The sequence below is a fragment of the Poecilia latipinna genome, unplaced genomic scaffold (assembly GCF_001443285.1).
Source record: "Poecilia latipinna isolate Pla-1442-1.1 unplaced genomic scaffold, P_latipinna-1.0 Scaffold170, whole genome shotgun sequence".
Taxonomy (NCBI): Eukaryota; Metazoa; Chordata; class Actinopteri; order Cyprinodontiformes; family Poeciliidae; genus Poecilia; species Poecilia latipinna.
In genome coordinates, this window is record NW_015112786.1 from 464,948 (window position 1) to 478,055 (window position 13,108).

Genomic DNA, 13,108 nt, shown 5'->3' on the forward strand with positions numbered 1-13,108 from the left:
GTCCAGTGAAGAAAGCTTTGTGGACACGTGTGATGGAGGCTTTTGTTCATCTGCAACAATGAATCTTAAGCAGATGTGTGTGTGTGGGCCTTCAGTTTCATGTATTTGTTCAACTTGTAATTGTAATTCAGAAGGATAAAATCTGCTTATACTAAATGATTTTAAGCAGAAATTTTCAGGTTGTTTCAGTATTATTTTATGACAACTAATTCCAAGGTGTCTGTGTCTAAACCAGTGGTTCTTAACCTGGGTTCGATCGAACCCCAGGGATTCGATCGAACCCCAGGGATTCGATCGAACCCCAGGGGTTCGATGAGTCGGTCTCAGGGGTTCGGTGGAGCCTCTGCTGCGAAGGTAAAGACACACTTGTGTAAAGTCATGATGACGCGCCCCGCTTTGCCATCACTTGCTGCAGAGGATCACGTTACATTGCTGAGCCAATCAGAGCTGCGGAGGAGCACTGATTGAAGGAGTTCCACTCTCAGCATGGATTTGAACTTGTGTCTTTAATTACTTCAGCGTTTGTTGTACTTCTAAATCTGCTCCTTAGTCGCATCTTTTCGGGCCTGCTACTGCCTCTAGTGGCGTGGGGGTGGTAACACAACTAATATAATTACATTACTAAATCAGAATACCGCAGTCTTTATTATTTATTATTAATTTTTCATTATTTTAAGAATGTAGAGCTAATTAAATGATCTAAACAAGACCTTAAAGTGGTTCCAGTTTCTCTCAATGGCCAACCTACTGAAACTGTGGAAAATTTTAAATACCTTGGGTCGTTCCTGGACAGTCAGCTCAACTGTGCTGAAAACACTGACTATATTTTGAAGAACTGTTCTCAGAGACTCTACCTTTTAAGAAAACTTAGTGATCAGAAGACCCAACTTAGAGGCTCTAGTTGGGTCACCCCTATGTCTTGAATTTGGGGTGGGGGGGAAATCATATTTTATTTATCACTACAGAAGGGTTCAGTGAATGCGCATAAGAAACTGGTGGGTTCGGTACCTCAAAAAAGATTAAGAACCACTGGTCTAAACTGACTCATGCTTTCATTACTAGATTTCACACAGTCATACCATTAGCATTTATCAACAGCCACCAGTTACTTTGTCTCGCTGCTACTAAACAGCTACATTTCTTTAACAGTAATGCCACTGTGCTAAGATTGATATAATTAGCTAACGTGTGTTTTTTAACTTTTGAAATGGTCATTTTTCAACTGTATTCGATGCAAGTGAGATTTAGGACAAAATCAACAACAATGCCTTGACCAGACGACAGAGCGAAGCTGCATCACATTTCTAAGGAACATTTCCACTTTCCTCTTAAGCCAACGCCAGTGTAAGAACTGTTTGTTAATGTCATCATAAAGTATAGTTTGCATTGCATTCATGCTGTTAAAGTTAAGAATGTGATAAAAGTGTAATCCCAGTCACTGATGTTAGATGTAATTGGTTGCAAAGAGCCCATCACTTCCACGTCTGCAGAGCGCAGCCTGAGGATAACGCAGCGCATCGGGCTGAACGGCGCCGCCATCAAACAGGGTCAGCATGTTTCCTTTAACTCACCAAGACTTGAATTCGCTCATGTCATAAACAATATATGTAGTTAATGATGTGCTGAAAGGAGTTCACCTCACTCATGGTCTTGTTTACAGTCATTTATGCTAATAGAGACATTTAGTCTTTGGCACAAGAAGCGGCGTTATGTGACAGCTAACATCTTTCAACTAGGAGAGTGTGAGAGGTTTCTTTCTATTTAGAACACCAGGAAACAGAAGCATGTCAGAGTTGTACTATGTCTTTCATTTTTGCATAATGTTTTTAGTTTTGCAACAGGGAAGATAACTGCAAAGATAAAGCAGGTCCTTGAGCCCCCTTGGTTATTTGGCTCAATCTTCTGTTAAAAATTTGGGGATAATGTTCAACTAAGTTTTGAGAATCATGTAAAATTATTGGTTCCATCCCGTTTTTACCACTTGTGAAACACTGCCAAACTTAGCCCTATTGTCTCTCATCCTGAGATAGAAACTTTGCAATGTTCTTTTCACTTCTTTACTCAAGTAAGAGATACATGTGAAAAACAAAACATCCTGCTGGTGCGTATATAACCCACGCAATCTTATCCTATTAAAGCAGAGGCTCTGTTTAAAATAACTTTAACCAGCAGAGGGCGGCTGACCTACTCCCAGCGTTTCAAGACAAGAAGAAGGTTTACAGACATATTGACAGCAAGTCAGACAGACAAAAAGTGTTAGGGTTCTGTTAATCTTTTAGAGATCTCCTGAAAACCTGTTCTAAAAGTTCTACAGCCCAGACGTCTTTAAACTCTCCTGCTGTACATCCAACAACTGTCTTTTCCAGCATCCTACCAGATCGTTGTTTGGAGGAAAACAAATCAAAAGAAGCAGCTTTGTTTTTCATTGTTGTTGTTTGCAGATGTAGCCAAAATGTTTTAGCCTGCTAATATCCATGTAATTATTTAATCAAAATAAATGCACTAATGTCCCACCCCTACAGATAAAGTGATTTTTAAAAGCCAAGGTCCAATTTTCAAATATTTCCAAAAGATTGATGCGGGAAGGGGCCTATAAATCAGCTCAAGCCCACAGGCCCCCATCCCCTTACATCTGGCCCTGCACACAAAGCATATGTGTATTTTGACCAGTAGTAGATTAAACCACCATCATTTTAGATTGAATCTTCAGTCGAATTTCATATTGCAACCATGTCTCAACTACATTAGAGGTTGAGGTAGCTAAGTCCTATTGTTTCTTTTTTTTACCTGTTGTCTATCTTTTCCACTCTAAACTTCATGCACACCTCTGTCTGTGTGTGGGAGACAGAACAAACAATCTTTGTAACTTAGAACAACATAAACATATAATGTTGGTTCTGTTGACCTAGCCAGCTGGTCCGCGGTCTGACCAACACGTTGAGGTTCACAGTCTCTTGTTGGTTCTTTGAAAAAGAATGAAACTTGCCCAGAGATCCATGTGATAACACGATGCAAGATAAAACCCGGCCACATTATGAACTGAGTCCAACAAGCAGTGAGTCGTGATGAAGGTGCATTAGCAACACCAGTCAAACTGGGTCTGGTTTCACAGCCACCAGTTCTGCTTAATAAACCATGGAGATATTCCACTTTCTGAGACACTCTTGTCTGAATCCAGCGTTTCAAGATGCTGAATGGTCCTGATGGCTGAATGGCTGAGAGCCGGCGCTGCCTCTTCTCTCATAATATGAAATGTTTGGGAATTCTTTTGTGTCTGCTCCTCAGTCTGACCCCGCGAAAGCTGCGGGATCAGCAATGGAGGCTTACAACCGTCCTCATTTATTTACCATGCTTTTATCTAATTCCTAATGCCCCCAGCTTATTCCTCCTAATGGCCCTTCAGGGCTGCACAGGAGGAAAGGAGAGTGTGCAGACATCACTGGGTACAGCAGTGGAATGTGTCCAGAACTGATAAGCAAAGCAGCTTTTCTCTAAAGAGGAAATTGATCTCAGGAAAACCTTCGTTATATGAGAGTTTTTCCACTCTTAATGAAAAATCTAAAGGTTTCATCCCACCCACTCCTTCCAAAATAACTTGGAAATGTCCACACCTTTGATATATGCTGTAATGGACAAGGGTCTAATGTAGTGGATGTGAAAAACACACATCCGCCAGAGTAGAAATGTCTTTTTACTTCACTCAAAGTGTGTCATTTATTTTGACAATTATAATTATTTTAGGTGTTAATTACTCCAAAAGTATCAGCATTTATTAAAGAGACAAAAACCTGCAACTAAGTAGGACCCAGGATTTTCCCAGTGTATTATAAGCCTGGTGGGGCTCCAGGCTTTATTTGTGTCCCCACCAGGCTCAGCAATGGACCTGAGCCTGGTGGGGCTCAGGTCCCCATGATGCTTATTTAAGTCTTTTTTGTTTGCATTTTTTTAAGATTTTATAGTTGGTGTTCAGGTATTAATTTTCCAATCTTTCAATGACACATAATTATCAAGTGATATTTTAAAATTTACTGTCAATTTGAAACACAGAAACAGAGAGTGAAAATTAAATTAAAAGGAAATTCAAAGGTGAATTATGCCGTCCCTGCATTAAATGTACCTTACATTATTCCATACTGTATCAAAGCCACTCTTTTAGAAAGAGTGGCTTTGATAATTTTTTATCAAATTTTGTAAAAATGTTCTCTTCTGTTGCAAATCATTTAAATAATGCAACCACAAAAAGATACCTAACTAAACTATTATTTGTAACGCGTTAAAAAAACTAAAAACTAACTAATATGAGGTTTGAGAAATGAAAAAGACTTGACTGACGTTGCACTCTCACTGGCGAAAAGATTTCACAAATCAGAATTACGGAAATAAATTTGCTTAATTGAAAGCATTAAGCATTAATTATACTTGTGATAAAATTACGAGAATAAAGTCGTACTATTATGACTTTATTCTCAATATTTCGACTTTATTCCTGTTCAACTTTATGACTTTATTCTTTTGATATTACAACTTTGTTCTGGTAAATAAATCACAAGGTAACTCTTGTAATTACATTTTTTTCTTAGTTTTTTTTTAGCATGGCCCCAATACTGCGCTGCAGAACGATGACGACAGAGCAGGAGAAGTTTGCGGGTCGCTCCCTCAGGTCCTGAGGAACCCACCTGTAGCCGTGCTGCGTGTCCACGCACAGCCCTCCGTTGAAGCAGGGGTTTCTGGGATACGAGGCGCAAGGCTGATGGGACTGCTCCCGTCCCGGGCAGGAGCACACAGCCTTGGACTCCACCATGACGGAAACCAGGCTCATGGTGCCACAGTCCACCACCGTGGGTGCGTCCCGCACCTCCAGCACACTGGTGCAGCCGCCGGAGTCAGCGCACTCTGAACCGGGACACTCGTCCACCCGGACCTGGAACACGCTGACCTGCAGGAAGGACTGGAGCTGGAGAGAGCAAAAACAAAACCCAACCGGTGTCAGACTAATAACAGACATCATTTATCAGAGTTCCAGCAGCACAGGCAGTACTCTCTTAAATAAGAGCTGTGCAGCATTTTTTTTCTTCTCCCCCTTTTTGACACTGATATGTTCTCTGGTTGTTATCACTGCAGGCAACACAACTTCTTCTTCTTCTTGTTTTGTTCTTCTATCTTTCAGACTCACACAATAGGATGTATTTTCCTTTACACAGGCACCAACTACTAGCAGGGTGATAGTACAGAGACAGCGATCCCTCACCGACTGCCCACACACATACACACACACAGCCAACTGTGTTGGATCAGTGTAAAAAAGACAAAAGCAGAAGCACTGTAGCCTGGTAATGAACCCAGGTCTCTGCTGCGCTGAGAGACTGAGTTCCACTTCTTCTGCTTTGCTTGTTTTTCTTCTCAAATGTTGCAGGGAAAGAAAAAAAAGCCGCCCACCAGAACAACGTCATTCATTTTGACTCCTGCCATCTTAAAAGTGTGGCTGGCCTGTTCGGGAACAACTCGGCCTGTCAGTGCATGCAATTCAACAGCTGTTAAGCTGGAAGTGGGATTTGACTTTTCAGTTGTTTTTTTTTTTATTTCTTTTCACTTGAAGAAGTAGTTATAGTGTGAAAACCATAGGCACAAGACATCTGAATATACTTTATTTCAACAGGCAGTTTAATCCAGACACAGGTCCATTTTAAATGACTCAAGTTATCTTTATCTGATATGTAATTTTCCTAATGATCTGAAACATTTAGGTGTGGGAAAAAAAAAAAAAAAAACAGAAAAAAATCTGCAAGTGGCCACACGACAGCATGTGCTGTACACTAAGCAGTTCATAGCAAAAAAAAAAAAAAAGTCTGTGCAGTGGTTTTCCGTGCAATAGTCCGGAAAAGTGGGCTACATGGTGGTCAGGCAGGGAGGAATTTATGACCCTCAAGGTTGAGGAGAGCGATAACACTTTGGAAGGGAAAATTGAGTGGAAACTGAGTGTGTGCTGTGTGTGGTGTAGGCATGAAGATGTCCTGTCATTGGCTTGTCGAGGCGACGCAGCACATGTATGTTTGCTGACGTTAGGTGATAACGTCCACACAGACACATTCAGTGCGAGGAAAAAGTGGAAATGAAAGCAGGTCAGCTTATGCTCAATGTTCTGGACTGAATGGACTTTATGCAGTGTGAAATGACAGCGCCGGCTAAGCAACACTTCCTCACTCGGCTCTGCTGAAATAGTGACTGTAATTGTGATAAGGGCTTTTTATATAGGTCACGCTTTTTGCTGACTGATGTTTTATACTAAATATGTAAGCGATATGCTGCATATTTGCTGATTTAAAGTGTTTTTCCCCCATTTGAGGCTTCCCTAAATGTGACCTGCCTGCATCATTAATGTTTTTGCTGTCCAGGCAAATCAAAGCTGAATGTATTAATTCACTGCCTTCTTTCAACTTTGATGATGCGAAAGGAATGTGCAGCCAGACAGGAAATTAATTTGCAGATGAAAGAAGGCCATGTTGAACAAAGTGATTCACTCATGAATGAACTGTCGATAATTATGAAGTCACTTAAATATGTATATCAATAAAACCTCTGCACTTTTTTGTAGAAGACACTATGACAGAGACTGGAGACTCTCTGGTAAAGTACTTGACTTCTTCTCTGTTTAAATAGGAAACTTTTCATCAGAGTGAACAGAAGTGACATGTGAGGCATCACAAGGTTCAGTCCTGGAGTTTAATAGCTGCTTGTTTCTGATAGTTCACATTGTGAGAAGTAATGAGATAAGTTACCATAGCTACACAGATGACACAGCGCTCTATGTTATGTCACCAGGTGGCTCTGATCCCATCCAATCACTGAACAGATGCTTAGAACAAGTCAATAACTTTCTTCAGCTAAATAAAAGTTAAAGATATTATCTTTGGACCTAAAGAGGAATGATATAGAGTTGTAGATCTAGAGTCTACACACAGCTTCAATTATTACAGACAGAAACTAGAGATCAGGCCTGAAATCTGGATGTAGTGATGAACTCTGACCTGAACATTCAGAGCCACATAAAGACAGTGACAAAGTCGGCCTTAAATCACCTGCAGAACATTTCCAGAATTAGAGGACTTATGTATCAGTAAAAGAGAGTTTCTAAAGAAACTCATCCATGTGCTTATTGGTGGTCACATTGATTACTGCAACAGCGTCTCACAGGTCTAAATAAAATCGATCCTCCAGCTGCAGCTGATCCAGAACGCTGCTGCTGGTGTTCTGACTAAAACCAGTAAGATAGAGCACATCATGCAGTTCTAAAGTCTTTCCATTGAGATAATAGACTTTAAAATACTGCTGTTAGTTTATAAATCACTGAACAGCTTAGCACCAAAATACATTAAAGATCTACTGTTGTATCAACCTTCCAGGCCTCTCAGGTTTTCTGGTTTCTTGATTAAAACCCAGCTGTTTAGTGCTGCTTTGGTTATAGTACATAGATCATGGATCAATATATTTGATGTCATATTTGTTTGACGATTTTGATGATGACACTTGACAAAATATAATGTTTGTTGCTGGTTTCAGAATTGGTTACTGAATTATGTCCTCATGATACGAAGCATTTTGAACCGCCCTGTTGCTGAAACGTGCTATTCTAATATTCTAACACTCTTTTTTTTTTATATGCTCCAGGAAAGCTTTGGTCACGCATCAGCCAACTCTGCAACAGACAGAAATCTGTTGATGTCAGCTCTGGCTGTCAGCAGTAGAAATAGCAGTTGGTTTAACACAGTAACTTTCAGCCAAAGCCATAGATTCAGCAACTTATTGATTTACCAGCAAGTCCTGCTTTGTGGTGCAGTCATATTTAAATCGTTAAAGTCGCTTAATTGTCTCTAAAAAGCTGCCGGTAAGCTGCCTGTAGGACAGGCGCGAGGATGAAGAGACCCTGAGGGGTTGAACGATCTCTATATGTTCTTGGATCATTTACAAACTGTCCACTCTGAAATTTGTTGGATATAAAAATAGTGTACATCTCATACTATAAGAGGCTCAACCCACACACTCCAACTATAAAAGATTAATCGTACAGCTGGAGGAAACTTTCCTACAACAAAGGTCATTGGCTAACACCCATTTCTTAGTCTGTGTTCTGTCCATCAAACGGTCACATCCAATAAATTAGAATATGCATCCTTATGCAGGTCACTTGTCAGAATAAAAGTTTGGAAATAACATCACGGAAGCAGGTAATTAATAAACTTTACATGGAGCCCATGGAAGACAGTTTTTATCGGTTTGGTGTAATATTCTCATTTTAAATGTCATATTTTCATTAGCTGTCAGTGGAAAATCGTCATAAATAACAGTAATAAGGCTTTCACACACCCACTTGTGTGTAATTAGTCTAATTAATGCATTATTCCTTCCTGAAATAAATGGACTTTACCATTCTATCCTAATTGAATAAATTGGTCTGTATACATGGGTGCATGTTTCTGTGACACAAAAAAAGGCAGCAGAATTTTTTTTTTTCACATTAGTTTGAGTGGTGAAAACTTTTCTTTTTGTATTTTAAAATATTATAGCAGTTATTAGGCTAAGTGGAACAGTCTCAATTTTTCTGAATAAATCTCACAATTGAAGACGGAACACAGACAGAGATGCTCTTCAGCGTTCAGAACTTCAGATTTCTGTGTAACAGGTTACGGATTAATACTTGGATTAACCTCTATAGCTATTAAAATTTGACTTCCTTACAGCTGGTGGAAGCAATTTATTGCTGCACAATAAAATGTCCCAGAAATTGAATGATAATATTGTTGGTTTGAGGCTTTTTTCAAGTACTATACTGATAAAATCACACTAATGCAAGTTTGCCGGTACACTTTAATTTTATAAAAAAATATATATATAAAAATAAATAAATAAATAAATATAATAATAATAATAATAATAATAATAATAATAATAATAATAATAATAAAAACACTTAAGAATAAAACCAGAAGATGTTTTGATTAAAATAAAAATATATTAAAAAAAAAAATAAATACATAAACAAATAATGAAGAAAGGAGAACCAAACACAACTTAAATCATAAATTCAATGAATTGTGTGAATTCTCTGTGGATAAAATTGCTCTTTAAAAAAATATTAAATTAAATTGGAATGAAAATTAATGTAAATGCGCCAATCCAATATGAATGTTTGTATCAGTCTTGATATTTAAAAATAAATCTCTATCAGCCATCAGTGACAATGTGCCCGATCCATAAGAGCCAATCTATTCAGTCTAATTCTATGCTTTGTGCACTGAGCGATGTGATGCTTTATTGTTTATTTTACATTATATCCTAATTGCCCTTTCTGAACCATTTGGGAGAAGGTTTGTTGTGAAGCTACTGGGTTTTTTAAGTTATCAAATATAACAGTAACATCATTTTTTATTTATGTTTCTTCTTTTTCTTTTTTTTTTAAACTAAGAATCAAAGATTAATGTCAGGTAAATAGATTTGGAGTGAGAGCCCAGAGGGAAGGGATCGGACCCAGTTCTGAGCTCCAGCAGGCAGAAACAGAGGGACGGAGAGAATCTGGTCTTCTTTTTTATAATCAATCTACTTCTGAGCCATTACTGGAGAACTGAGCACATTAATAATAAACACCGCTTCATCTTCTGCACCGCTTTCCTTTCGTTCCACTCCTCCCCCTCTCCCCCTGTCCTCCCCCTCGCCACGCTTCACATCTCATTCTGATCAATGTCTTCTCCAGAGAACTTGGCTGAATTCAGATGAAATGCTCTGTGCTCTCCTCACAAATCACACCTGAAAGTTTCTACCTCTGTGCTCTCCCATCTTTCTCTTCCTCAGTCCGGGCTTGTCTCTCCACGCCACTCTCCTCCTCAATTTTTATCCGCGCACGTTTTTCCCCGGCTGCAGCTCCCCTCTTTCTGTCATCCTTGAAGATAGCCGTATGAAAGGGGAGGAAAGGCTGAAAGGCTGAGGGCTGACTGTGGTTATTCACCTGAACTGACCACCGCAACCATAACCGGGTTGGACTGTTTCTACCCCCTAACAGACATGCAAATGCAAACAGAGTGTGGCTCATCAGCCCATCCCAGGACACCAGCTCCGTCTGCGTGTCTCTGGGCGGTGGAACGGAGACAATGCAGCCTGGGAGGACGACCTGCTGAAGGCTCACGCTAGCAGAGGTCAGGTGATTCCTCAGACTTCTGAAACAAGAAATTCCATCTGACAGACCTCGCTTTGTATGGATATTTCATTTAAAGTAACCTTAACTTGAACATTTCAACAGGAAACAACATCCTTTAAAAACAAAATTCTATAAGCTTTATAAAGACACTGATGGCGAGGAATAAAGTTTGACTCAATCCCACTTCAAGTTTCTAAAACTATACACAAGTAGATCAGGTGTCAATTAATTTAGTCATTGATTAATCATTAAATGCTCAATAAATCTACTTGCTGACATAACATAGAGCAGAAATTAAGCCAAAACTGTATTCTCTCTGTAGATGCTTTTGAAATCAGCATTTAAGTTCACATGCTCTCTTTTATGGCTAGCAGATCTGCACAATCCATTAGATCAGATGTTAACGTTAACAGCTCTCTATGAAGTTCAGGATGTGTGTCGGCACGGTAACCAGCCTTTTAAACTCAGAGCAAAGTTATCCCAGGCCTTCTTTCCGGGCTACAGCCAGTCAGGCGGATGCAGCCTGTGCGTGGCTAGCAGCAGATCTGGGTCATCACTCAGGTTCAAACGGTCTCAGACAAACCCTCAGGGAGAATTACCTGCTGCTGCTGGCTGAAAGGGCTGTTCTCACAGCGCTGCCATTCTCAGACGGGGATGCACATTCAATGCCACCACTGACCGTTGTGCACTTTTGCAGTCATGCTGCGTTATGCTCCTAAAACTGTTTCCTTCACTTCCCAGTTGTGCGCTGACACGCACTTAAAAAAAAATCCACCTATTACTGTGTGGTTCTCAATCAGGTGAAACGACGGGACTCTCTAATCCTGTTTACGTCGTCGTCTTGTTTACATTTTCCCTAACAGTCGTGTGTGGAGTTATAGAGTAATCCGTCTGATTATCCTTCCCACTGGAAAGGAAAGTCAGAGGAAATATGAATGATCTGTATGGGAAAGAAATGAAGTGAAAGGCTACATGCTTCACACTTTATCTACTGCTAAGCCCTGATATACCCACTATGTTTTCTTGTTTATGTTTTCTTGTCTAGTTTGGGGAAAAAAAGCAACAGCACAAGGACAAATGAGTGTTTTATTATATAATATAGATGTTTAAATATGTATAAAATCAGCCAATAGAGGCACTTTGTTTTTCAAACTTTTATAGTTTTATTTGTTACATTTTTATTATTGTTAAATGCAGTTTTCGTCCAAATTTACAGAGTGAGAAGTGCGTACACGATTGACCCTATAACCCCTCCTCCAGCCTCTGATTGGTTGTTTCTGATTTGGAGCAGTGTACAACAGCAGGCGGCTGTTGGACCACAAGGAGGAGGCAGAGGAGATCGATTTTTTATTCCATATCTGTCTCATGTTCTACTGTCAGGATGAAATGACAGTTTTAATAAATACGTAAAAAAATATTTATTTTCATAAAAGTTACCTCCTGCAGCTTTGAAGGACTTACTGGAACAGCAAAATATATTGGACAGACAGGAACTTGCTTCAAGCAACCAAGGGCAACAATCAAAATGAGCAACAGATGAAAACGTATGCAGCAGACAAAACTGACCATCACTGCCCCCTATTGGACGGGAGGGTGAAACTGTCGACCAGAATCAACAAGTTACAAATGGAGCCACATTTACCTGAACCCAAACTTCAAATAATTATTCCAGTGAACGAAAACAGGAACGAATTGATTTTTTCGTGTTTTTTTTTCCATTTAAATGAAGTGGTTCTTTTCATCTCCCAATTGCTCAATATATAAACTTTTTACCGCATTACACTGACATAAGGTCTACCCAAACTTGAAGTCAGTACCATATGTAAGTCAGCATGTTATTAGGTGAGGGAAACCGAGGTCATGACCTTTGTCAATATGGTAAAAGACACTTTGACACTTGCAGTGGTCGGGAATCAAACCAGCAACCTCTATGGCTGCAGCAGAATCACTTTGCCAGCTGAACCGCAGCGCCCTGCAGGTACAAGCGCAGCTCCAAACAAACGTCAGCTCAAACAGAGAGCACAACCCCGCTTTTAAGACTCGGTCGCACCGACACCCACAGGTGGAAAGTGCACTTACTCTGTGCAGTTGACTAGATTATGTGAGTGCCACTCAGGAGGCAGAGCTGTCAGTCCAGTGAGAGCAGAGACCCCAACAAAACAATCAAGCTGACAAGACTTTATTGTGTTTACCAGGACTGTCGGCATGGATGAAAGCCTGCGAGACGTATAAAGTGACCTACCTTTTGTTTGTGGGCGGCTAGGTATCCATGCATTTTCTCCGGCTGCAGGAAAGAGGGGCCTGCGCTCACAGCAAAGCGGACGTCCAGCATTCGCTCCTTCACGTCCATGAGGCTGAAGATGTTAACGTCACCCGGTGGGACGGAGAGCATCTCCGACAGGAAGTCCACCAGCAGCTCGTAGCGGCTACGCTGCTTCCCTCGGAGCTCCATGAACTCCCTGGCAGTGATGTCTGTAGAAAGCAGATGGGATGAATACATTACTGGTCTCCATTATTTTTACACGTTGTGTGCCATAGTAGTTTTTGTAACAAATATATTTTTGTTACACAAACATCAGTATTTAATTAGCATTATATGAAGTAGAGCATTACTAAGTAGTGGTAGTATTAGCAGTAAAATGGAAAAAAATAGAAAATGCAGTCAAGATCATCCATCCATCCATCCATCCATCCATCCATCCATCCATCCATCCATCCATCCATCCATCCATCCATCCATCCATCCATCCATCCATCCATCTTCTAACACCCTTGTCCCTCAGTGGGGTCAGGAGGTGCTGGTGTCAATCTCCAGCTAACGTTCAGGGCGAGAGGCGGGGTCACCCTGGACAGGTCGCCAGTCTGTCGCAGTAGTCAAGATTATTAACGAATAAAAATCTAAAAAACATTTGTTGCACACAT

The 13,108-nt window shown here is 40.3% G+C and overlaps 1 protein-coding gene across 2 annotated transcripts in view; it reads right to left on the bottom strand.

Annotated features, from left to right (window-relative positions):
- The window catches only part of LOC106946002 (neural-cadherin-like), a 123,548-nt gene extending 110,875 nt beyond the window's left edge, over positions 1-12,673 (bottom strand). For both annotated transcript variants that reach the window (XR_001424668.1, XM_015030045.1), the window contains exons 1-2: positions 12,429-12,673; positions 4,677-4,954 (exon numbers count right to left, since the gene is read on the bottom strand). Coding sequence is in view for 1 of the 2 variants with exons in the window: in XM_015030045.1 (XP_014885531.1) it covers positions 4,677-4,954; positions 12,429-12,638 (488 nt within the window). In the remaining variant the exon portion in view is untranslated. The remainder of the gene's footprint in view (positions 1-4,676; positions 4,955-12,428) is intronic.
- Between the last annotated feature and the right edge of the window lie 435 nt (positions 12,674-13,108).